Source organism: Cardiocondyla obscurior, linkage group LG11 (genome assembly GCF_019399895.1).
Source record: "Cardiocondyla obscurior isolate alpha-2009 linkage group LG11, Cobs3.1, whole genome shotgun sequence".
Classification (NCBI taxonomy): Eukaryota; Metazoa; Arthropoda; class Insecta; order Hymenoptera; family Formicidae; genus Cardiocondyla; species Cardiocondyla obscurior.
The window spans coordinates 5,542,748-5,569,541 of NC_091874.1; the positions used below are offsets into that span (position 1 = coordinate 5,542,748).

A 26,794-nucleotide genomic window follows, 5' to 3' on the forward strand; every position below is an offset into this window, starting at 1 on the left:
CGAGCAATAGAGAATTTATATATATTTGCATAAAACTTACTTACTTGAATGTTATCAAAGCAAGCAACTAAAACGCCAATAACGTAAGTCAATAAAAAAAGTCATAAAAAAAAGGAATATAAAAGATAATATATTCCTTTATATTTGTTACAATTTTTATCTATGAAATTCCACATGTAATTGGTGCAGTATTCATTTTTTGTTGTAACAAACAATTTCATAATACGTTTCAACTTTTTACCATTAATTGCATCTACAAACAAATTTACAAGAAATAGATATAAAAATTCCCGCGCAACTCTTTGCAGTTTTTTTTTTTTTTCGTTTCAATTAGCGACCGATGCTCGATATAGAACTATTAAAAAAAATGCTATTAATTAGCGTTTGGTCACGAAAAAAAGAGCGTGGAATTATTTTAACACTGACGTACAAAACACTGAACAGTATCGCATTAAATACACCGAGCGAAATTTACCACATCCGAGAGAAAAAAAATCACGTTTAACACAGAAAAGTATGACCAAATATATCGGTCTTTTTTTTTTTTTTTTTTTTTTTTTTACGTACAAAATTCAAAATCATAGAACGTAATAATGTCGTGTTTGTCCGTTTGTTTAAAATCGCGCACAAAATAATTCGTATTTTATCCATATTTATACCGATAGACATATGCGATCGTTTTAGAATGTCGACAATGCGCTCACACGCAACACCGATAATAGTGCGAATAAAATCGAGTGAATTGTATGAAGACAATAAACGATCGATATTTTTCCAAGCGATTAACTGAAGGGATTAATTACGAAATAAAACCTATCATATGAGAGAAACCTTTCAGGAAAAAATAAAAATTGTTCAAATTTATAAATTTTCCTTATACAACCTTTGTTTGAAGTAAGTAGATATATCTTATTTCGAAAATAATCCCTACAATGTGCAAAAGATTGGAAAAGGAAAACATTTTTAGAACAATTCTCGTGTATCGAGAAATTTTATTTGGAAACTGATAAATGCGCATTTAGCGCCGAATGCGCCGAGTTCAATTTTCACGTAATGCAAACATAAAATGGAAACTGCAGCCGTGAAAAATGAATCGAACGTCGCCGAGGCATATAAAATACGGGCGCCGTGCAGTTTTGCGATTGTAACTCGTCCCGAAGTGTTTCGACACGCGCGAGAAGATAGGGTTACGCGGGTGTACGTTTTAAGACTTCGATTTTAATACAAGGCGACTTTAATCTCCAACGGTCCGAGTCCTAGCCGACGATAAGTCATCATTTCCAATCCTTGAACTGCGTATTTGATAGCTTGCGAGTACCGTACTAAACGCATTTAACGAGTTAGGTTGAAGACGAGGGAAGTAAGGACGGTATGGAATAGATTATTGTAACGATAACATAGTGTGTTGTAAAACGAACGTACCGTATAGCAATAGCGAGCCGTTAATGAGCGAGAATGGGGGAGTTTACGGTAAATATTGGAATAATAATTACCACCGTTAGATACGATTATTATGTATATCGTTTGTTAAATATGTACCTACTAACTAATTATACTAACGACCGTCGTTCTAAGGCTACACGATGTAAGGACGAGATTCTTGTTGCTTCGTTTTGTAATCATGCTTGACAAAAGCATACGGAGAAATAAAACTTGTTGTCGTAGAAAAAGGTTCTCGCAGTTTTTTCGCAATTCGCGAAAGCGAATCGGTAATCGCAAGACGCTCCGGACGTTCTTTTTGTCTCCTATCGTGCTCGATAGATTATACAATTATTCATATCAACTTTTCCGTGGAATTGTTTGCCGTCAGCCACTCTTGTACCTCCGGCAAGGATTCCTTTAGCCACTTTATCGCAAATTTCGCGCGTGCTTCAACCATCGCCATAGTATATCCTACGACCTTTAAACTTTCAAGATTATCCTCACTAAAAGTCTGAAACTGACGAATAAAATTAAAAATTAATAAAATTGCAAAATTAATAAAGCTACTTGTATTTTCTATTGCTGTATCGTTTAAATTAAATAATTATTTTACGCGTAGCGTAATAAAAAACAACACATACGTCTTCAAAGTCCTCCTCGCTGATCAAGCCGTTCGTCATCGCGTATGCAAAAGCTTTTAAGATCGGACGAGATTTAGAGAATCTAAACGGACACAAGAGAACATCGTAATCTACTTACAAGTTTGACGAAAAGGGTAAGAAGGTTTCAAAGTACCTTGTGACGATAACCTCCCAATTATTTTGCACAAACTTGCTGGCGATTTGTGCAGCAACCGGATTCTGCGGGAAACTTTTTAAGATCCTTTGCGTCTCATCCTCGCCATACAGCTTTCCTTCGAGAAGCTCGCTAAGTATCCTAACGTACGTCAACACGACTTGTGCATTTGTTATTTATAAATTATCAGTTTCTTTTTTTTTTCTTTTTTAATTTCAATACGTTAGTATATTTAGTAGATGAAATTACTTATCAGTGACTCTTATTGCTCGCAGTTTTTACTTACGTTTGTAAAATCCATGGCGTTTGGAAGCAGGCAAACGCTGACAGAAGCCGATTCTTTTCATCACGATTCGCGGTGGTATTTGCTTTCTCAACAAAATAATTCCACTCGTTTCGCGTGCCGTAACGTGCGATCGTACAGTATATCACGTCACGTGCATACGCCGGTACACTAATACAATAATAATTTTATTTTCAAAGTTTTATATAAAAAATTAAATAACTTTTGTCAAACTCACACTTCGTCTGCATCGGAACGATCTTTCAATTTTGCAAAATGACTCTTGGCCCACTCGAGGCATTCTGCATTCTCAAACGCGCACGCTATCGTGAGAGCTGCCAAAGTCAATCGCGATCCCTCGTCGACTTTCCACCCCACATCTGAGTACAACGACGAAGTAAATCTTAACGTAAATTCCTGCAATCAAACCATTTATATTATCATTTTATTGCATTATTATTTTATTAAAATTTACATAAAAAATAATTTATAATATATAAAGTTGGGTACCTCTTAATTTCAGTGTCAGTTAAATATCAATTTTTCCAAATTCCTTTAAAATTACATATCCTTCTAATTTTCTTTTCTTTTTTTTTTTTTTTTTTTATAAATCCCATTACCTGAAAGTCGCTAAAACCAGACGTCTCGTAAAGAAGACCGTTCAGCTTTAACAGATGACGCGTCAGAGCACCCCAGGGAGCGTAGTGCCGTTCTTTCATTTGCATATATTTAATAAAGTCGAAAGCGGTGGCGTATTTTGTCAAGCCGACTGCGGCGAGTCCGAGCGCGTCGTCGATGAGCGAAGCTCTGGTTTCTACCGGGAAAGCTTCATGATTTTCTTCGAAAGCCTGTGTCAGCAGCCTCCAATTTTCCTCGTCGTAGTGCACACGGTAATATCCTTGAAAGCAATTAATACTGACAGAGCAGACACTTGCGTCGTGTTTTATTAATAAAAGATATTAAAATTAATTTCTTTTCTCGGCACCGTATTTTTTTTTCAATAATTTCGAAATAAATAAAAAATAATTAAATTATTGATTTTAAAATTGCATTTGTGCAATTACCTGCTTTATTCACATTGAACACCACCCAAGAATCATGACCGCCGACGTTTTGCACTATCATCTCCTCTTTGGAATGCAACCACATCCTTGTCGGAGAGGACCAATCACTGCTCGTTTTGTTGTTAATATAATCGAGCGGTATGTACCACGTTGGGTGAGTGTCAGACGGTGATTGATCGTACGTAAATCTTTGCTGTGCAACATAGTTAATAAATATTTTATATTAAAAAAAAATGTATTATTAATGCGTATTAATGCACATTATGATTTTCCCACGCAGTTTAATTCGTAGCAATTAATTAAATTGCACCTGTCGAATGGTGGCGGTACCCTCCTTATATTTCCTCATGACGCTAACAATCGGATAACCGTGATGCGAAATCCAAGAGTTCATTGCGTCGGACAGCGTGATTTCGATAGGTAAACCGACGGTTTCCTCTGCCATCGCTTCCCAAAAGTCGTCAACGTTCGCCGTTGAATAGTTCCTGAAAGAAGAGACGTCGGTTAATAAATATTTCAGCAATTTTCCACGATAAAACGTAGAGAACTATTAATGTGTCCCTTGCGTAAACTATGCGACAAAGTTGCATAAGTTTATACGTTTGTACGACATTGCGACATTCAATGCCAACGAAATATGTATATCAATGATGGGTGCGCTTACGTAACGAGTCCGATAAAGAAGCATGAGGAATAATGGTCGACAGCTCGTGACATTCAACGACTGGCATTACCATAAAGCCAGCGGGATAACTCGCTGTAAAACGCGTCGATTATCGTTCCGACGACTACTAAATCACGCTGTCGCGCGAATGTATGATATAAATGTCGATGCCTGGATTACGAGATTAATTAACGAATGGCCTGGCCGGAGGATAAAACTACGGTAATGTGATATACCCACCACCTCGTTATAAATTTCCGGTAGCCGTTCCTAAAGGTGGTATCGTTTATCACACCATGCAACATACGAATCAAGCATGCACCTACAAGAAGCAGTCAGAATGCAGAATCACATTACACAGCGTTACGAGAACGTATATTCGACGCTATCTTTCAAGTAAAATTGAGATTATTCGACATTGTTGTATGAGTTTAAAAAAAAAAAAAAAAAAAGAGCGAAAGAAAAAGAAATTCCACTTTGTTAAATATAAAAAAAAATTATTAATTAAAAACTGTAGAGATGTAAAAAAAATTCGAATAATCACAGCTCCACTTTCAAGTGTCAATATAGATAATATTAAACTATTATAAAATAAAATAATATAATATTACTTATTCAGAGGCAAAGTACTGATCTTGCATTTTAAATATTCGTAAGCATTACTCGAAGAAAAAATAATCTTTACCTTTCTTATGCCGAGCATTTTCGCCTGAAAAATCTATATGAGCAGGATTAACGTTCGATCGCAGCGACTTTGAAACGCTGTAACTATCTTCCTCCATGGCATCCCATTGCACATTAGCGAGAAAGGCAAGATTGGAACCCGTTGACAAATCTATCTGAAAATACAATCTCATAAAAATTTTGCTTTTCCCGGAAAAAAGTTTTTATTTAGTTCTTATCAAGATATATTAAATATTTAAATTAATATATAATTTTTAATATTAACTGTAAAAGTACATAATTTTAATATTAAACATAATTTTGAGCACAAAATACTATTTGCCAGATGCACTTTTAGAGTTAATGCATTTTGCAAATATTATTCCAATTATGTGCCTTCTCGATCATAGCGTGTCGCAAATGGAGAATGGAGCCTTCAAGTAGCCAAACGTCTGTCCAGTTCTTCATGTTCACGACACCACCCAGCCATTGTTCTCCTATCAGGCTTATCAGAGCGCTTAACGCGTCCGTCTTCGTGACCATGGGAGATCGATCCGCGGCGTAGAAGAGCGATTGCCTTGAAAACAATTTAGCTTGATAGAACGCAAGTCATCAAACATTCAGTAATTGTAACATGTGCTGGATTAATCATCAAATATTAATTATCAAGTATAATTTAAAAATTTGATGTACATGAAATTTATTAAAAATAATATTTTATTAATTTTCTAAAATTTATGGGAACGTTCTAATTTTTTCTAGTAAGGTATTAATTTTAAAGTAATTAATAATACTTGTGGATAACATTTAATTCTCTTACTTCAGTGATATCAGTCCCGGACTTCCCGAGTTATCGACGATTCGAGACGGTAATGCAACGATATCCAATTTCGGTAGCGGATAAGGCATCGAAAAAATGTCATAGAAACGTGTAACAATTTGGTCGACTTTGTCGAGAAGATAAATTCCTCGTAATCGCCTTTTCGAGTCGCCCCAGAAAGTTACCGCCGTCGTGTTATCAAGCCCCATTTTCGTTTCACCCAACGATTCGATATCGCCCATTACAAAAGCCAGATTGTAAGGTGAGAGCAACGGGGTATCGCTGAAGGTGTCGACCAGCCGGTCGTTCGATCTTAAAAAATATAAGCCACATATTAATCTTCTCGCCTCACAAAAATTGCACTCTCTTATTATAGTTTTATTTTTTAATTACAGAATTTATTATTTTCTGTGTGTTTTTTATATTATTATTTTTTTTTTTTGTAAAAATACAGTTGATAAAACAACGGCAGAACAATAGTAAAACTGGACCTCTCTCGTTCAAGCTAATAAAGTTTTCTAAGCATGCAAAACGTTGACACAGCTGTAATTAACATTATGAAATACGTACATGTTTTTAGCGATATTGAGAGGCATGTTCGACAGGATTCTCGCTTCACGCGAACGTGCCACAGACACCGAGAAAACAGCCTTGAGTTTAACGTCATCGAAGATAGGCAAGAGATGCGGAGCTCCTACAGATTTCAACCGCGTTCCAATTAATGATCTACAAAAAAATATATATGTCAAATTATTTGCTTTAAGCCACCAGTATTTTAATTCCAATATAATCGGCAATTTGTTTGTTAATTTTTTTTTGTGCGTTTAATAATTATATAAAAGTGACTCACTTTCCTTCGGACTCGTTGATGTTCACCGAATAAATCGTCTTTCCGTCAAACGCAGCTTCGTATTCGATCTCCAAGCTGTATGTTCCCGGATTCATAGCGACGGCCGGATATATCACATGCAATCCGTTATTAGCATCTACCTCATATCGTTGAATCTCTACCGTTACATCGACCGCGCTTCCGTTACCGGAAGTCGCGATAGTAGACGTTACCGTTCCAGGCGTCGTCGCGTTTACAGACTCCGCGATTTTCTCGTCAAGTGCAGAGGAGCTTTCGTTCGTTAAAAGAGAAGTATTATTGCTCGGAACGGTCGCATTTCCTAAAGGAAAGTCCGTAACGACAACGCGCGTTGTTTCGTCGTTCTCCAATTGCCGAGATGACGTTACGGTAGGAATCGGCGTGGTGGTATTATCTGCGTTAAACATATTATTGTCCGACATTAGACACAATTGATCACTTAATTATTTTGCTGAGCAAACAAAAGTTTCAGAAATATTTTCAAGTGATCGTCTCATCATACTAATTGCAAGTCTTTTAAATTTATTACAGTAAAGAATAGTAATTAGATTTAACCGGTTAAATTACGTAACGATTAAAACAGTGAAAATAATGTTGTTTCTCCTTTTTTTTTTTTTTTTTTTTTTTTTATTATTTTAGAATTTATCGCGAAGGTTATGCAAGCAATTAACCACCTGCACGCTATTGTACTAGATATTGGCACAGCTGCAGGCTAGTCGTCATCTTATCGCGCATATTTCGCTACCAGAAATCTGTTGCTTTGTTAAACCGTACATTAACCCGTTGCTTTATAATGACGGGTCACATTCGCGATGCAGATTATAATCCGAATGAAATAAGCACGAGTCATACTCGTGACATAGTTTACGACTCAAATTTAACAAGCACGAGCCTCATAACGTTTAAATGATAAACTTTTATTGCACGTACATTAACGTATCTTTAAAAAATAATTTCAAATATTTTAAGTAAATTAAATTAAATTATCAGAACGTAAGTAATTTTTATATTTAGTAACGAACCGAAAAATATAAAAAATTTTAATTAGAAATATTGGTAGGGTAATTAATACGGCATGTTTAAAGAGAAATACCATTGCTTTGCTCGCTGCCGTCATCTTCGGCGCGTCTCCTACGTCTTCTTTTTGCTCGCACGCCGTTCTCTTCTATGAGTGACAGCTTGTAACGTGTCGCCGTGATGTTTCTGGCATTCAAAGACAATTTGTTTAATGGCGTCGTGTCATCCATACGAAATTCAATGACGACTCGTCCTTTTAGCTTCGACGTCACGTTGACATCGTTTGACACCGTTAACTCGAGGCTGTATCTCAAAGGATGAATAAAAGGCGATATCGTGTCTATAATGGTATCATCATTTTCCTCGACCTCGTCCTCGATAAGGGCTAATGGATCGAACGTCTGATCAAAAGAAAGCGTAAAGCTTAAGAAAAATCATCGCCACGTTCTCCAATGTGTTGCATTTAAAATTTACTTAATAAAATATCGGGTTACTACATCATCAATAAATATCGTAGTTATAAAGTTAAAATGCATCATAATCTCACTCACTCTTCTTTTGGGCATCGTGCCGATATTCCATCCTATTATACCGGCTACAATCACAACGACCACAAAGAGGGCAACAAAGGAGAGAATTTTTCTATACGTCAAAAACCAGCCGCCTTTTCGCTGATGAACAATTTCCTCGCAAGGCGGAGGCAACGCGGTATTACCTTCATATGTCTGCATCATGCAGTCAGCTGAAAGTATTAGAGCTGCGATAAAAAAGATGCGCAGAATTATTGTTTCGTTCAAAATGTGTATGCCTATTGTTGGGATTTTTTTTTTTTTTTTTCTTACAGACTATACGCTTGTAAATTGACTGTTAATTATGTTAATCACGAACACAAGCTAAATGTAGTTATTAAATATTATTATCTATCATTTCAGAAATCTGACAAGCTGACACGAGCTTATAAATATATCGTTAACAATCGATGAGTCGCGTAACAATTTCTCGCACTAATTTTAAAGGAAATGAAAAGTTTTTCAAGCGCGTCAATCTCATCACTGCGACGAATTTCGCATTAGTAGTGCGATATTAAAAACGCGGAATACGCAAGGATGATGTCATCGAAATTGGTTCCCCGTGATGCGGGAATTCGCGATAGACTTGCGAACGCGGTAGGAAAATGCGATTTCAAGGTCTTGCACACATGCAATTCGCTGACTACGTATCAACTAGCATTCGCGTAATCACCGCAGCGTCGATAACGCTCGTATCGGTGCCGTTCGCACGGTATTAACGGCGACAGTCTGCATTGATTTTAACGGATGTAATTCGTAACAAGGAGTACAACGAAAACAAAATTACTTTTAATAATACGCTAATACTGTTGCACTGTTTTTTTTTTTTTTACTGGTGTGCGCAGTTGTTAGCAAAATATAGAAGTTACTTCATAATTAAATAATTAATGTAATTTCTTTTTTTAACAGCATTGGTGAAAAATGTTTGCAAAATTTCAACGAATTATTAAATAAATAAAATTATTAAAAAAAAAAAATTCTTTTTACAGTAAGTTACATAGTTAATTGAAAACTCGTAGAATTATAACCGTCATAAAAAATTAACAATCAACTAGCTCAGTGCAACGATTTAATTTAGCTGATTAATTTATGATTACATACGTATCGACATAAGCAGTTTAATATTAAACGATAAAGAAATTTATATTTGGTAACAAAATCTTAATTAATTAACTGAAATATTTTTTTTTCAACAAATTTTGTACAGAAATTTGATGTAAAGATAGGCTTAGTAAAAAAAAAATTGTTTTCCTGAAGTATTTAAAATACAATGTATCTTATTGAATAACGACGTGTAATAAACGCGCTTTAATTGTCAAATGTAATTGATATTACAATAAAAAAATATTAAACAACGGATGTGTTTTTTAACGATTAAATAATAACTGTCATTATTAATTGCGAACCTATTAATTTATAACATAGTTTTTAATAAGAATTTTTAATTTCATGCAATAATTGTTAGTGTAATTAAACAAAAATACAATTAGAGAATTTATTTTTTAATAAAAATTTCTATTTTAAATGTAATTCCATCGCAAGCTTAGAAGTACAAAGGTAACGATAAAAAAAGTGAGAACAGCTGTTATTACTTACAATTTCGCTGTCCGTAGGACTGCCAACTGCTAACTGATCCTCGTCTCATTGTTATAATTTAATAAAATAATACGGATAAATTTTGAAAAAAGAAAAATGCACAAAAATGTGAAAAAACGATTTTTCGGAAATGAATGCGCATCTAACGCGGAACCAAACTTGCGAGCATGGCAACGCACAGGTGACGCAGGTACAACTGCAATTAGCTGTTCTACCTTGCGGTGTGGATGTTGGCCGAGAAACACTCACGGTGTCCCCCACTTACGTTCTTCGTTCGTCGGTTCTTAGTGTTCTCAACGTTTGTTTCTTATTTTTATGCGCTTTTGCCATAATTCACGATAAAAGTCATCGATTTTTTTTTCACGTTTTAGTCTTCTTTGTCGCAACACGTTAAACGAAGTCTGACATCACGACGTATCATCACGTACCGACGCAAAAGATAAAATAACTAACACAGTTTTTTTTTTTTTTATCTTTACAAAACTGTATAATAATCAAATAAAAAATAATGTTTTAAACAAAATGTTAAATTAAAAATTAAAATAGCGTACAAGAAAATAACTTCATTATTTATGATAATATAAATGCACTATTTTTTTTTTTAATTTTTAATATTTTAAGCATGCAGTATGGCATTATCGTTGAAAGTTTTCATTTACGATTCTTCAAATTTATAACGTTCTCGATTACAGCTTAGAGTTAACCCAGTTATTGCGCGGGAGCCCCACGGGAGATGAACTCATGAACAAAAACACTCCATCAAGTTCAATTAAGGCGATGTGGTATCGCGGTCCAAGTGCACATTGGGCTTGGTCCGGGGTCGGTACCAGGAGCCGGTAACGCATATTAGCAGCACGTGTCAGTTATGACGACGCAATGTAGATAAATATGCACGCTAGCACCGAGTGTTTAAAGGGGACCACAATGGCGCCAAGGTCCTCGCGGTAGGCGATGACGCCCTTTGCCTGAGACGCACTTTGTTCCCCATTTGATGGTCGACACCGTTGACCGCAGATTGGCCGTTGACGTCGTCGTCTCCTCGTCGCATCCGGATTGACTCCGCCGCGATTAAACTCCCCTTCAGCGGCGACGGCCGCGATCGTCAGATTGGATAATGGATGGACGATCTGCCCGATTTACCCTAAGTGGATCTGAATCCGATTCTCGAGGTGTTACATCACGCGCGGCTGGCACCGGCACCGGCTTTTCCATGCATTTCCGTCGCTTTTCGGCGAACGGGGAACCGTTCAAGCGATAGTTGGCGCGCAGCCACGCTATCACGCAGTCGATTCAAAAATTTTAAGCTCTTCCTGGAGGAAGTCGCCTCTTTTTTAAAGGGTATCAAGGTCAACTAGCGTGGCGGTGCAGTGGTACCGGTGATACCTAAGCCGGCTCTTGGTAAACCGCGGTCGCACGTCGACGACAGATCGTCCTCTGCGTCCCTCAGGCGTGCACGCTCGATGCGAGGATAACGCCGTAAGCACCCGGCATCGATTAAACCGCGATTTTACAAATCCGAAGTGTTATAATATATTTACAAAGGCAGTATAAAATTTTGTTTAGATTGTTGGAAAGTCCGAAAAGTCGAGAGATAATCACTTAGTATATTTTTTTGAATCTTTTTAATTTAATTTCCCTAAATTCTTAATGAGTTTAAACTGCTATTTTTTACACAGTGAACGTTTGAATAATTTTGCATTAAATACACAACTGCAATATTCAGGTTCAATCTATACCATTCACCATGATGTGGTTAACATTACTGTCAGGATTCGTTCTACTGTCGGCGATAACGTGCGGACTTCCTCGAGGCATTAGTGATGTCCAAGTACAGTGTTAATAAATTTAAAAGAGCTATTGTAATTGCAATAATTCAATCGTTAACTAAAACATTGCTCGTTTGATCGTAGGGCCGATGGAAGCGCAGTATCGACTTGAACGATATTTATTACTCGAAAATGCGACAATACAGATTACCGAACGAAGTCAGGCCAACCAGTTACCACGTGGATATTAAAATACCCTTCATCGAGAGCAATCAGTTTAACGGTCGTGTTAAAATTAATTTCACGGCGTACGACATCAGCGACAGGATAACATTAAATATCCATCCGAATCTTGAGATCTCGTTGGTCACCATTAGACTAATTAAATCATCGACCGACGATGCGTAAGTAAATTAAATTTATTAAGTTTGACACAAGAATTTCGTAATTTAAACGTAAATTAATATACGGCAATTAATTAATTTTTTTTTGCACAGCCGACGTATTTTTATGACAGTAACTACCGTAATTTTAATAATTATTTTTAATTTAAGTTGTATTAACTGTTATTCGTTGCATTTGTTAGTGATAACAGCAAAATTCAAGCACGTTTTTTAAATATTATATTTTTATTTAAATACAGAACGGAAGATGAATATTTCAATATCGCGAGGACCGAACGGCAAACTAAAAAATCCTGGTATATTATTCATCTGGAGCAAATGCTGAAGGAAGGAAGCGCCTGCGAAGTCGATATTACGTACTTTGGAAATCTTACACTTAATGAAACCACTGGACTTTATAAAAGCGCGTACATGGATTCCGACGGTAAAAAACAGTAAGTGCATAATTCGTTTTTTAATTACACTTTGAGATAAATTTTCACCGTTAAAAAGAAAACGTACAAATATCTTAGTAATTTTTTTATAAATAACAACGCAATGAAAATGACAATAAAATTAACGTTACTTATTTTTTTTTTCAGTCCTTTTATCGCCACTTACTTACAATTAGACAACGCACAGAAGATGTTCCCCTGCATGGATGAACCGCCTTATAAAGCGACTTTCAAGCTAAGTTTATCGTATCCTAGTGGGTTGACAGCACTCTCGAACACGCCGGTAATGTACGTATGTCACACTAATGTGCCAAAAAAAAAAATTAAAAAAAGAACTATCCTTTAACTTGCGTCAGTTTTAGCAAACTTGCCGATTATTTTTAATCTTTGTTTTTATTAAGCTCTCGGCGCGAGACGTCCGACAAGATTGAAGAGGAATTCGCGGAGACACCTCGGATGTCGACGAATCAATTTGCCCTCGTGATATCGGATTTGGAGAACATCGAGCCAACGGAAGAAGTTAATGAGATAGACGGAAGGAAACTGCAGGTGAAGGTTTGGGGCCGCAAAGAGTTTATGGAGTCGCTGCTTAACGTTCCCAATAAGGTTGTGAGAATTGTTAATTATTTGCAAAATTACTTCAACTGCTCCCTCGGCTTGCCGAAATTGGATGTCATGGCGATTCCGATGTACAGCACTTCTAAAGCCTCCGACAATTGGGGTCTTATGTTCTTTAAGTGCGTGAAAATCCACGAAAATAATTTTATCTCTCTGCAAAGCAGCATATATGAAATTAAAAAATCAAATTTTTTTTTTAATTACTTTTTTTTAGAGAAAGTGAGCTCAGCAGTTCTCTAGTCTGGACCACTGCGTACGAAGTTCTTTATCAATGGATAGGCCAATCTGTAACACCGTATCATCGAAACGACGCGCCAGTGAACAAGGCACTTAATTCGTTTTTGGCATCTATGGCAACAATTGATGTAAGTCCGTGAGATACTTTATTCTAAATATGGACCGTTATTTTTAAGTGTAACAATACCTGTTGCAATTTAATACTGATTATAATTCCCGAGAAAAAATAATTTTATATTTTAAACAGCTTAATCCGAATGAAATGGAAGGAAAGTGGCCGATGACGATGTTGTATCCTCTGTATTACGAATTTGCGCAGACGGCACCTTTCTCGAGAGTAGCTGGTATTAGGCAAGAAGCAACATGGACAAAAGGTTATTAAACTAATGCAATAATAATTAAATATTAATAATAAAAACAGAAGTCGCAATATAAAAAGAGAAATAATAATAATTTGAGAATTAATTACGTATATTAGTTAATTAAAAATAATTTAATTAAATAGATTGATAGAATAAAGTCAATTACCTTACTTAAAAATTTTACAGCCGAGCTGGTTTTCCGAATGTTTAATTACACAATTGGGCGCGACTTGTTCCAGAGGAGCGTGAGGAATTTCTTCCATCAACAATCGAAAGAGTAGTAATTGCCTCCGTCAATTAGTTGGGAAGCAGATTCCTATCTCCGGCAATTTAGCGTTTTTACGTAAAAGTAAACTTCCGTCTTTCCACGACAGATAGAAGTAAATTAAGCTTTTAAATTGTTAACAAAATTTTTTTAACACTTCACGACTTTTCCAAATCGCAACTAAACAATTATTTTTTAATTACTTTATTACACACTGCTTCCCGACTATGTTTCTACACGACTGACTTCAGATTATGAATTTTAAAATGTCGGTGCTTTTTCTTCGGTTAGAGATCGCAGAACCTTCTTTGCCAACGATATTTTCACGTATCTGAATGATGTGGCCAACGAGTCGAACAATCTGCCACCAGGCTTGACCATCAACGGTATCGCCGCAACATGGATTAATCGGGACAGAGTGCCATTGGTCACGGTCATTCGCGATTACGAAACTGGAAAAATTAATCTTACTCAGGTAAGCTGGACAAAAGCATTATTTCTGCAAGGACACGCGACGCGGGAAGGCAGGCGCGATTTTCGCACAGATAAAGAAACGGAGATGACCACGTGTGCGTTATTTGCTCGCGGTTAAAGAATTTTTCTCGTTAACGGAAGTTACATTTGTTTCAGTGGCAGGAATTAATTAACATTAATCTTCAAAACGACACGTGATACAATAATCATATTATTCCAAAGCAGTAGCAAAATCAAGGACTCGTGTATTTAGTGTGCTGTGAACACGTGTTACGCAATTCGTCAGAAGCTTCGCTTCTATTGAAATACATTAATTAAACATCGTAATTACGCACGTAATTTGCATCAAACTTTTTACTCAGTGATATATTGAACTTCACAATTTACAAATATTTAAAACGCCAAATTTATCAATTAAACAAATTATTTATATGATTTATTGTTAGATTAATTTAAATATTTTTATACTTTATACAGTTTTATATATATATTAATAATCGAGAATATAATAATATGTAAAAATTTTAATAAAAAATTTTTCTGAAAGAGAAATTAAAAAATTATCTTATTGTATAATTTTTTTTGTAATAGCTCGTTTACTTTTGCAGAAAGTATATTTGAGAGATATACCACCGCAATCAACGGCGAAAGTATCATATCAGTGGGACATTCCGATCGTCATGCAGGCGCAAGATAAATTAAACTTCACTAATACCAAACCCACAGTGTGGCTGAAAAAAGAAAACGTACCAAAAAATTTCACCACTTCAGACATCACCGACAAAAACAATTTCATTATTGTAAATCCCGAAGAAATAGGTAAGTAATTATTTGCACTTGCAAAGAAAAGCAATTGTCATTTTTTTTCCTAAACTGCAGTATAGTTACAAAAATTGGTTCTTTCTTTTTATTTAATTAACGTTTCTCGGCAGGAATGTTTCCGGTGAATTACGACTCGTGCAATTGGAAGATGTTGTCAACGTATCTACAAGGGCCAGATCGCGAAAAGATACCTCCGTTAACTAGAGCAAAGCTTCTGCATGACGCGTGGAACTTGGCGTATGCCGGCGAGCTGTGTTTCGGCGTCGCAATGAACATGACCCTCTTCCTCAAGCAAGAGAAGAGCCATGTAGTTTGGGAACCGGTGTTCACAATGATTCATCATATCGGTCGGCGGATCGAGGGACTGGACGTATATTTAAAGTTTGAGGTAAAAAATTAAGTAAAAAAATTTAATATCGATGTTAAGTAAAAAATTGCGCTCTTCTAAAAAAATTAAATAAAAATAAATTTAATTAAAAAAATAATTAATTGAATTTATAATTTGATTTTAGGCGTACATTCGAAACTTATTGAAACCTCTTTACTTGGAACTTGGAGATAATCCAGAACCCAACGAGCCCTCTTGGAAAACTCACATGCGTGGTTTAATGCAGAACTTCCTCTGCCGCGCCGGATACGAACCTTGCGTTAAGGAAGCCAGAGATCAATTTAAGAAATGGTTGACCGATGAAGAGCCGGATAAAGGAAACCCGTTGGTGTCCAAAATTGTTATAACAAATTATTTACTTATTTAAAAATTTATACGAATCTGTGAACCGATCAGGTTTACGTATTTTATATAATTAAATGAATTTGGAAAAATCTTTTAAAAAATTGCACGATAATAAGAAAAAAAACATTATTAAACTCACGAAAATTATACTTTTGCAGAGTCGCCAACAAATTCCTCTGTCCCGTATTTAAATGGGGCACGGATGAGGAATGGGAGTTCGGATTACAGCGTGTTATAAATTTCCCGAAGACCAGCTTGGCTAGAAAGCAGAACGAGCGCACGTATCTATTGAAAACTCTTGCCGGATGTCCAAAGGACGCGAACAAGATCGAAAAGTCAGTATAAGTTTTTAAATTCCACGATATTAAAATCGCACAATTTTTGCCTTCGAATAAATAAATTTTTTTCAAGTAGATAAAATTGATAAATAAATTTTTATATTACTTACTTTTTTTTTGTTGCATTTTTCAGACTGCTACAAGTGGCTGTGCTGAACCAGAATGAGAATTTCACGGACGCAGACATTCACTTGATCTTCAGTATGTTAACCGGCAGTGCGACCGGCTACAAAACCTTGTTCAACTTTTTACACGAGCATTGGTACACTGTGAAAGAACAATTTGAGAACAAGACCTTCCTCTGGGATGGCATCGTTAATTTTGCAACATCGTCGTTTAACACACAAGAAGGCTACGATATGGTAACCAAGTTTTATATAGATCACAAAGACGAGTTCGAATCAGCGGATGCCATCATCAAGAAAGCGCTCAGAATTATTAATCAGGAAACTAAATGGAACGAAGAAAACGTGCCTGTAATAGATCGCTGGCTTATGAAAAATTTACCTAAGGAAGATTTGGAGGCAATTACAGCTTTGACATCCACGTCCGTTCTTTCAACAACTGTGGTACCAACAACGATCAAGCAGGAAACAATCCAAGACCGATTCCACGGATAATTAAGTGAACTCGAGACTTTCTCGATAAATGAAGATAATATAATTTAATATCTTCACAACTACTTTAAAGTATCCGATTTATTTTTTCAGTCATAATTATAATATCTTCGCATGCTTGAAAAATAGGTAGCACCGTATTAATAATTTTACTCTCTAATTGTTTTTTTTTCTTTTTTTTTTTAATTAAAATTAATGTGGCGTAGTTCCTATCAAACACGATATAAGTATTTTAGAAAGCCGAACAATTGGAAAACGCGACAGCGTAATTAAAATACGACAAGCGTAGATTTTTTTTTCCTCCCCCTTTCCTTCAACAAATACAGTAATTTAGAAATCATTTTGAAAAAATAAGTTGTATTATATATTTAAATTTTTATTTTTGTAAAACGAATAAAGATCGTTATTGCTCATGATATTTATTCTGCAGACGATTAAAGTATTCTTTCTCAGGAGAAGAAATATAAAGAGACGTCGCTCGTGATTAAGAAATAATTTAACTAACAATAAGATTCAATGTAATAAGTTTTTGTGTCGATAAATAAATTTTAGTATTGTATGCGTATGAGTATTTTTAATACGATATTAATACTCAATTAAATTAAAAAAAAAAATGTTTTTTTAGATATACATATATTGGAGTAGTATAAACGAATAACATGTCGATAGAAACTGTAAATTTATATTTAAGTTAAAATAAAAAGATGGAAGTTAAACCATGTTTCCAATTTTAATTAAAAATTTACATTACCTTATTTATCCTATCTTAAAAAATTGATGAGTAACGTATGCATAAATTAGCTTTTTAAACGAATAAAAAACGTAAAGTAGTTATCCATTTAAAAAGGTAAGTCAGAGTCAGAACTGTTTGCGCCGGCCGCTAGACGTCGTATAAGCACAGGACTTTTTCAAATGTCAAATGCATCTCAAGTAATATATAAAGGAGAACTATTTCGTATTAAATTTTACTTCTGTTATTAAAATTGAATTAAATTTAAATATAAGATTAAATACAGTTTCTGTTATTTATTTTAATTGTTTTACTTTTATTTAAATCTTAGAGTTAATTTATTGAATGAAATCATTCTATATCAGCTAATTGTTCTATTAATATAATGTGATTTGCAGTGCAACTAACAATAATTTTTATTCTCATATGCAGTATAAATAAAGAGCATCTTTTAATGAAACATGTCATAAAAACCTAATTTATTCTAATGTTCGAATGTAATTGTTTCATCTAGTGTAATTATAAAGTGCATTCAAATAAAAAATATTTAATTTTAATTTGGGATTAAATATAAACAGTAATTTAATTATGCAACAATATAGATAGTCGAAAAATTAAAAATTAACCAGATGATAAATTTTATCAATTCTGGGACTTTGCGACTATCCGAAAGCGCTCGAGAATTATTAAAAGTATAGAAAGAATAAGTTGGTGACAAGAGCGCGGTTCCCGCCAATTCTGCGGCCACGCCTCTTTTGTAATGGTTGCTATTCCCGCAATTTTATGCCCACACCTCTTCTGTAATGGATTCCACCACCCACCACCAGATACAGAATTGGCGGCGCTTTAAACATGCCACCAACTTGCACTTCCTATAATTGTAATACTTCCCCAGTGTTTTCGGATACTCGCTGTTTTTATGTTAAAAATGGTATTAACTGTTCGTAAAGAACCATTGGATAAACGAAAAAAATATAAAAGAGAAAAATAATACTCATTTAAGTTTTTAAAATAATACTATGTATAAAATAATATATGATCTTGTAATATGACGATTTGCATAACACGATTTTTATTTCCCCGCTGTTCGCGAATGACCGTCCACATATTCCGGCGTATTACTTACTTTGGAACTGCCGACGGATTTTGCTGAGGCAAACTGATTTCATGATAGTATCTATCTTGGCTCTAAACACAGAGGATAATTATCTCAAACAATTATGCTGAGATGTTGATGCGTCGCAAGAGAGTTTCTCGTTTCGCAGCTTCTTAAGCGACAAAGCAGCTTCCTTTGCGCGCTTAACGATCTTGTAGACGTAGAGTTTCGACGAAGTTTAACCGCCTCTTCAGCATTATATGTTGTTTCCCGCTTGGAGAACTTGAACGGATAGGAGAACTTTATTGATTGCAAATCGGTGCTCAAGTTTTCTCCTTCGAACGTGAACGACGTGAATGGTATCAAACTGCATTTGCCAATCGTTCGATCACGAGGAATCGCTCTACGCGTTCCGCGCCGAAGTTCAACGACCTACTCCCGAAATATTTTAAAATCAATTTCAGCCTGACGTCGCAGCTTACAATAGGTTTTGATGGATCTGCTATATTATACGGTACATCAAAAGTCAGAGGGGGCGAAAGCACTGTAAGAAAGAATGAAAGTACAACCGTAGAAATTGACGTATGGATTCATACGTGAAGGTTTATTAGGACAGTAACGATGATTGCATTATATTCTCGTAACTTATGCGTGAGACGATCGGGCAAGAGCCTCAAAACAGAATAAGAAAATACATCCGCTGCCTTTCAGCGGATATCGAAGTCTGTGCCCCGATCAACGGCCGAACCGGGCCCTTGTTCCGGGGCACGACTACGATGCTTTCGGATAGTTTTAACCGCAGGACAAAGTTCGGGGCGCCCCAGGCGCAACTCGGATAACTCGATTCCGTAGGTCCCAGTAATAGGCGGTACGAAAGGATAAAAGTTTCTAGGATTCAGGGAACGCACGCCGTTAAGCTGTGCCTTCCCGGAAACCTCCCCCGCTTGAATAACGGGGCGTTTTAAGCAGCAATCGCCGTTATCGGATTTTGGACAACAAATTTGCTCATTAGCGTTTTATTTTTAAACGTAAGCGCGAAAATTAACGGCGGATGAGATACACGATACTGTCCATAGGTTCGTGAACATATATATATAATATATATGCAACGATATAATATATATAACGATACTTTAACAAAGAGTCTTCAACTTTGAGTAGTTTTTTAGAAGGCTGCGCTGCGTGTAGAGTTTCTCTCTTATCTTTGTGACACGTTAACGTTGAAATAACAACAGATATTTATTTCGTTGATAATTCTTTTTTTTTTTCTTCCCCTACGAACTCACCACGTTTCCAAACTCATGGACAGTGGCATATCTTACAAACGAAAAATAGTTGTAAATCCGTTGATGTAATATATACGCATGTATCATAATGAATTAACGTTCCGATCAATCAACTGATTGCAAGAGTTGGTTTCGTGAAATTAATGCCAATTTACGTGTATCATAAAATTAATTTTGTAAGTAATTAATTTATACGTGTGTGCTATAATAAATTAACTTGCAATCGATCAGCGAATCGCAAATACTGATCATATATAATAAATACTGGTCATATATAATAAATATCGCTGTTCCGCCGACGCGTTGGGGTTGAATTGATAACAAAGAGTGATTTATACTTTCTCCGACTGTCAAAGCTGCGACCTACCGCTTCTCGTATTGGCTCCCTCGAATCGTGATTTTCTAGTACGGATTGAGATAGTGTGGCTATTTATAGTGACAGCGGTTGAAACGGGTCGAATGTAACAATATTTACACGGTGATAGTTACATGCAAGCATTTAATAGTGCCAATTAAATATTCAATTTGCTAATAGTGTTATCCTCCGCTCTCTTTCTCTCCTATCCTCCGTTAACGTGTGAACAACAGAAAACGAAAATGATCTCCAAACGATCGCACACCACAGACATACATGCACACGTGAGCTCATCTTGCATCTCGCACACAAACACGTAAAAGTACAAGTCGCACTTCTGTGAGCACAGCACTCTCTTGCAGAAATCAATCAGAAACTTTCAGGAAAAATCGTTTACCAACACATATTAGAAACCTATTTAAAATTACAAAAAATATTATAAATCTATTTAAAAAGTACTCGACGTACGATAGAGTCTAACGTACACAATGACAGTATTGCTACCTAGTTATGTATCTATAGATACACAATTTGATATCGAGTTCATAAAAGTCCATTCTCATTCCTCACACTTGTATTATCTTCCATGATGATTTTCTCGCACGTACACGCACATACTGAGCTCGAACTCGTGCCCTTTGACACGACTTTTGCGAAAATACGGTCAGACATTTACTGACTGTACGTTCGACGTGCGGAGAACCCTTAGAACACGACGCTATCTGGTTATCATAATCGCTGTAGTAAGCTCGAGGAAATACGCCGGGCCGATAATTTCGCTAACTCGTTTCAAAATCAATTTTCTTTTCTTTTTCTTTTTTTCTTAAGTGGAGAAGCCCCACGTTATATTGACGCAGCACGAGTGCATTCGACCGAATCTAAAACGAGCCGAGTTCTCGTCTCTTATTCCTCTCAAGAGAGTTTTGTATAGTCGTCATATAAATAATTCCGTAACAGACTGCACTCTCCGACGGGCACTCTATTTACTCGTATCTTTATGACGAACCGGCATCAACATCAACAATTTTCAAACCGGACGTATTACATTTGTTGTTTGTACGCGCGTGTCCAGCGCAAAAACGCATGAAATTAATTTTGAAGTGAAATGATATCCGTTTCGTTAACGCTTTGATGAAGTACATGTGTAGTGTATTCCAATGACGCACTCCTACAAATTTGCATGAAAAGAGCTGCAAGTTGTAAGTATGAGAGGAATGCGTTATCTCTCTCACTGCCACTTTTTAAATATCGATATAAATTTTAAAATATAAATTTCGTCATTAAAAGATTCTGTCGTTATTAAAAAAAATTATTTACTGTAATTAAATAAAAATTTTCCAACGTCTAATATTATCTTTTCTATCTCCTAAAAATTATAAATTTATTTCTATTTAAAATAAATGTATGACAGTTTTATTAATATTAATACATATGGATTGGAAACATTAGTTGTTCTTTTATTCAATAAAATAATTAAAAATTAAAAGCTTTAACGAAAAAGTCCGTAATTTGCTAATGCGATTAGCTTGAATACGATCGATTCCTTGCAACATACGGATAAAATATGAATTAGAAAGAATTGGTATTGTTACCATTGTACCGTGTTATCGAATTGTGTATTATTGATGCTGTCCACAAGCTCAAAAAATGTTTCCAAAATATCCCTCTTTAATCATCACTAGCCCGTAAATTCGGTCGATCACATATTGCTCATTATTGAAACATTTATCGCCAGAACCGTTCAACCGAATACGCATTTTTAAGAACTGCAATCGTTAATCGCTCTCATATACTCCATTAAACGTGTCGATTACGTATTCTCACTGGATTCAAAATCCGAAATTTCAGATTATTACGCAATATTCCTGTTAGTTTAACACTTGCCCGTTGAAACGGAATCTTTTTTTTTTTACAATAAATACTTAACTATACTCTTTCTAAGTTTTCACGTTGCGATCGGCGATTAAGAGTATCTCCAGGATCTAATTACCCATTATGAATGTTCACAGTCGCAAATGATCAGACTTGCTTTCGTCTCTAATCAACTAAGAAAGAACGGGAACATCACAGTCGTGTAGAGGATGTACAGTAAAAGTCTGTCCGCGGTGTATTTATGAAGGCGAAATTTTCCTACGTATGACTTTCGAGCGATGTACGGACAGACAGTTACGATGACTTAAGAGATTCGTTCCCCGCGAGAGGAGAAAAGCATTGTTCACGGAACACGTAAAATGAGCTTTAAATAACGACAAACGACTTTTTCTAAAACCGGATCTAAGCCGAGCGAGTTAACCTCGGTGGACACGAACGAATAATTTTACTTTGATAAACGGCATCGTCGTTCGCTCGCGTTTGTTCGCTCGACCTGGGTCTGGCTCGAGAGAGCACGCTTTTAACTTTATAGCATTTTAAAAAGAAAAAAAAGAAACATTGTTTCGCAATTGCGAACTCTATTCAATTCTCGAATCCGCGATCAAAGTGAAATTGTAACGATAAACACAAATCGCGCATGAAAAGTGCATTCACTTAAATCGAAACAGTGGCAATGATCCGTAAGACTTTTTTTTCCACTTTGCAGAACCGTCACGAAACGAAATCCACTTGCACTTCCCCGAAAGTAAGAATTTCTTTCCGAAGAAATAATTGACCACTTAATTTTTTGAAGATAGTCACTAGTTAAGAAATATATTTAATCCGCGCGATCTAACCACTAGCTGCAAAATCAGATTAGCCAAATGAATTTCCACTCGGGTATCGGTAATTTAATCACGCAGCCAATTAATTCCACGTTTTCCATTTACGATAATGGGGCTGCGAAAAATTCCCGACGAATGACACAGTTTTTATAGTCGTTTCTCTTACCCGCTGTTTAGAAATAAAAGTATTTTACGGCCAATGCTTTCCCCTCGAAATAGTTAACGTGACGCGGACGAATGGGGGTGGAATGAGAAGGGGTGCGTGGACAAATTTAAGACTTCATGTCCCGGTCGAATAATAGACTTCGGTGGCACACTCCTCTTCGACAAATTTGTCAACGAAGTCGTCACTTTCTTCGGTGAGCTAAGTTATCGATGACTCTGGATGGCTCTCAATCTTGAAGCTGCGGTTCGTTGTAAATTGAGCCAGGATCTGCCTGCGTGGCCGCCTTTGCTTTTTTCTTTTTTTTTAATGCGAGCCTCGGCCACCGAGGAGAAGACAGTTCGTGAGCAGCAACAGCAGCAGTAACAATTGTAGAGACGAGGTACCTTTAATAAAAAAAAAATAGTCATTTTTCACGGCTATTTTAACTTTATGGATTTTTATAATACAACCTTGAGATTAATTTTTTTGTGCCGTTTTCGCTGTTAAACCGAACGGCGTAAGTCACGCGGTGCTATCGATTTGCATTCTGGTTCGTATATGAAGCCACGTGCGTGATAACTCATGTTAACGATGGCATAAATAGTAATATACATATTGCAGGTTTTATTCGTGTTTACTTCTCCTGATCTTTTTTTATTTTTTTTTTATTACCGCGCATACGCAGAAAAAAAATGCAGTGCCCCTGCAGTAGTTGTGACGTAATAAAAGCTGCTGTAACATTTTCACAACAATTGTACACGTTACGGTAAATTTTTACGACCGATATGGTAGAACGCGCAAATTGTTCCTGATAATTCTTACAAATGATCCCAAGATTTCGTAGTTTAACTGTTATATACAATGTAAATTCTTTTTCCTCTTTGAGAAACTCCGAGCCCTCTCATTGTCTACTCTCTCAATTTTCGTATTGTGCAAATCGTTAATTGCTAATTACTTATCCGTTGTATAATTTGTCTTGTTTGTCTCGCTCGAGATACCTTGCGACAAGACCGTTCTATGTCGAGCATTGTTCACCGAAACATTTCAATTAGAGCAGAAAAAGTCAAGCCGGGAACGTTTCTGCGCGAGCATTACGGCGAGCAAACGATTCACGTCGCGCGTTATAATACAATTTTTAATTTATATACATAAATGCGTACATTTTTATTCGTTTAGTAATTAATCAAATAATAAAGCTCCTTATTATTCCCGCATTGAATAACCGATGTAAAAGTATTTATTACATTCGACGATAGTAACCATTTACAAACTGATAGTGAATCTTGTTATACCGGTTTGTTCATTATGCAATCTCACGCTGGTTCCCGTGGACAAATATTGCAAAGTCGACGATACAATCTAGAATATTGAAACCGCTGCCGCACAATCTCACGCCTTGCGAATGGCGAAAATGAGGCGCAACATTATCGTTGATTGGCTATAAATACGTGTCACATCCGGCCGAGTTCTGTTTGCAATTTGTATCGAAACAACGATGAGCAATTTTAGTTCATCGCGCACATCGGGACCGTCACGACAAAAATAATTTACATTATTTGATTTTATCGATTTAATTTTTCAAATATTGCGCGACATAAAATTCAATCTTGTATAACGATAAGTAGACTTTGCTGGACAGGTAGTTTTAAATATGAAGCAATCCAAAACGTGTATTATTAAACCTAAAACTCTCTTGCGAATTCGATCAGAACCATGACCCGAGTGAGGGTTAACAAAATTGGAAAAGAATTATCAGCGAAATCAATTAGTAATATCTGTTTGATCGGATCAGTGGAGAACGACGGGCGGCATGTATCACGCGATTCATACGCTTCGACCGCGCGACATCGTCGAGTCTGCACATTTTTCCGTTTCCGCAATTGTTACCGTTCTAGAACGGCATTTAAACGGTGACCGAACGCCCCCGAAGATGTATTTCGAGCTATTAAGCCCAGCGGCACTGGGGGCTACTTCAACCATTGGGTGTGCAACAATGCTCCAAGTTGTAACAAAAGTTTCACGAATCCGAGGTATTCGACCCCGTTTGCCAGCGCGAAACGAGTGAATAACGGGCTTCTCTCCGCGCAATTCGATTTGACGGAACGGGCTAAAGTACACCGCCTTAATTCATTCTGCCTGCGCTACCTTTTCCAGGCCGCTTCTATCCATTTACGTTGCCGCGCGCGTGACTTTTCGCCTCCTCGAGAGAACGAGAATGCGAATGAACGGATCTCCGTACAATTCAGAATAGATCCCGTCTACCGGGGTTTTTACGGGTCTCTCTTGTCGGGCTTTCCTTTACGTTACAAAAGACTCAATTATTTCTCAGAATATCCGCTCGCGTTCTTTTTTTCCAACGTGCACGGCGAGAAGAAAAAAATCAAGAGAAATAACTGCCAGAAATTGCCAACAAGATATTTAAATACTCGAGATATAATGACCGTAATGTGGCTGCAGTTCCCTACGAAGCGTGCACGTCAGAACTTTTAAGAGAAACGGGAATCCGTTCTGTTCAGCTTTCAGAGGCTGTATCAATCCCATGTAGAACTCTCGTCGCATTTCAGAAATTACATTAAGTCTAGAATTCAATTAAGTTCACGTATGTTGTACTTTTCGCTGTAATAATGCAGGCGAATTTTCTCTTTTTCACAGATTTCTTTCGCTTGGGAGCTTCGAAAGAGAAGAGATTTCTTTTTACCGAGGTTCTGTTTAACGTATCTTTCAGAAAAAAATCTTTATTCATTTGCTATTTAACTATCTTCTTGGCAGTTTAATACTCTTAATTAAAATGAGTACGAATATTTACATAATAATGAAAATATGTGAAACTGTAATTTTTTTTTTCTCTCTTTTTGCAAATACGTGGATAACAAGCACTTCACTATACACTATATATCAATTGCAGTTATGTAACTCTACACATCGCGGCTCACATTTTTCGATTTTCAATATTCATCGTAAATAATTGTATCAACGAAAGAGAGCGAAATATATGAACTTGTACTTTTTAAAAATTCGCATAGATATGAATTTACACGATACAAAATAAATTCAATATTTCAGTTAAAATTGACGCCATGTCCCAATTTTTTAACAATGTGTATCGCGTTTTCCATATGGCCATGTTATTAAGCAATAAATAATAATAAATAGTAGATAGTGCAATATATAATAAATGGCCAAGTGCAAATAACGTAACGTAGCAGCGAAAATTGTTCATTTATGAGAAGAATTTTCCTAACAGAATGCATTTGCTGCTGTGCCTTATCAGGCTGTTAGGTCGGTGGTCTTACGACTGCTTTAAAAAAATCAGAAGCTACCTGTGCAGGAAACGGTAAAGCAGCGCCGTGATATAATTAATTAACTAATTTCACGAAAGCCTTACCGTGCCGTGCCGATCCGTTGCTCGCAGGTATCTTCATCGTGTAATTTTCTTCCTCGTCCAGGAACACGTAACTGGCATTAAAGCCCGTGGCGTCGAGACGATCGTTACTCTTGAACGTAACACGAAAGAACTTCCTATCGCTGTAGACGTCGAATTCTTTCAGCTGACCACAGTGCCTCGGATACTTCCGATCTCTGATCATATAGTTGGAGAATTCGACGTAATCGCTGGCTGACACAGTTTCGCACCTGGAAAATTCCGGTATTGACG

At 36.3% G+C, this 26,794-nt stretch overlaps 3 protein-coding genes across 4 annotated transcripts in view; 1 reads left to right on the plus strand and 2 right to left on the minus strand.

The window, feature by feature from the left end:
* Window positions 1-972: 972 nt before the first annotated feature.
* Window positions 973-10,029, minus strand: LOC139106592 (endoplasmic reticulum aminopeptidase 1). Of its 2 annotated transcripts, none has more exons than XM_070663482.1 (17): window positions 9,762-10,029; window positions 8,148-8,338; window positions 7,673-7,997; window positions 6,562-6,973; window positions 6,282-6,437; window positions 5,712-6,023; window positions 5,288-5,468; window positions 4,914-5,067; window positions 4,469-4,550; window positions 3,875-4,049; window positions 3,565-3,757; window positions 3,121-3,398; window positions 2,739-2,917; window positions 2,504-2,671; window positions 2,218-2,358; window positions 2,064-2,145; window positions 973-1,939 (listed from the first exon to the last, which is right to left on the minus strand). In XM_070663482.1, the coding sequence occupies exons 1-17, from the start codon at window positions 9,808-9,810 to the stop codon at window positions 1,775-1,777; spliced, it is 3,243 nt and encodes a 1,080-aa protein (XP_070519583.1). In that variant the 5' UTR covers window positions 9,811-10,029; the 3' UTR covers window positions 973-1,774. The 2 variants fall into 2 exon arrangements, with proteins under 2 accessions (XP_070519583.1, XP_070519582.1); XM_070663481.1 differs by having other exon boundaries at window positions 8,148-8,353.
* Window positions 10,030-11,049: 1,020 nt separating this feature from the next.
* LOC139106586 (aminopeptidase N) lies at window positions 11,050-17,390 on the plus strand. The gene is made up of 15 exons (XM_070663473.1): window positions 11,050-11,237; window positions 11,485-11,589; window positions 11,672-11,931; window positions 12,171-12,365; window positions 12,513-12,653; window positions 12,767-13,102; window positions 13,198-13,348; window positions 13,468-13,594; window positions 13,769-13,859; window positions 14,139-14,322; window positions 14,930-15,140; window positions 15,254-15,531; window positions 15,656-15,855; window positions 16,035-16,211; window positions 16,348-17,390. The coding sequence occupies exons 2-15, from the start codon at window positions 11,506-11,508 to the stop codon at window positions 16,832-16,834; spliced, it is 2,922 nt and encodes a 973-aa protein (XP_070519574.1). The 5' UTR covers window positions 11,050-11,237; window positions 11,485-11,505; the 3' UTR covers window positions 16,835-17,390.
* Window positions 16,992-26,794, minus strand: part of Sol1 — a 221,682-nt gene continuing 211,879 nt past the window's right edge. Inside the window, exons 12-13 of the mRNA XM_070663475.1 lie at window positions 26,525-26,772; window positions 16,992-23,543 (exon numbers count right to left, since the gene is read on the minus strand). Coding sequence (XP_070519576.1) covers window positions 23,464-23,543; window positions 26,525-26,772 — 328 coding nt within the window. The 3' untranslated portion in view covers window positions 16,992-23,463. The remainder of the gene's footprint in view (window positions 23,544-26,524; window positions 26,773-26,794) is intronic.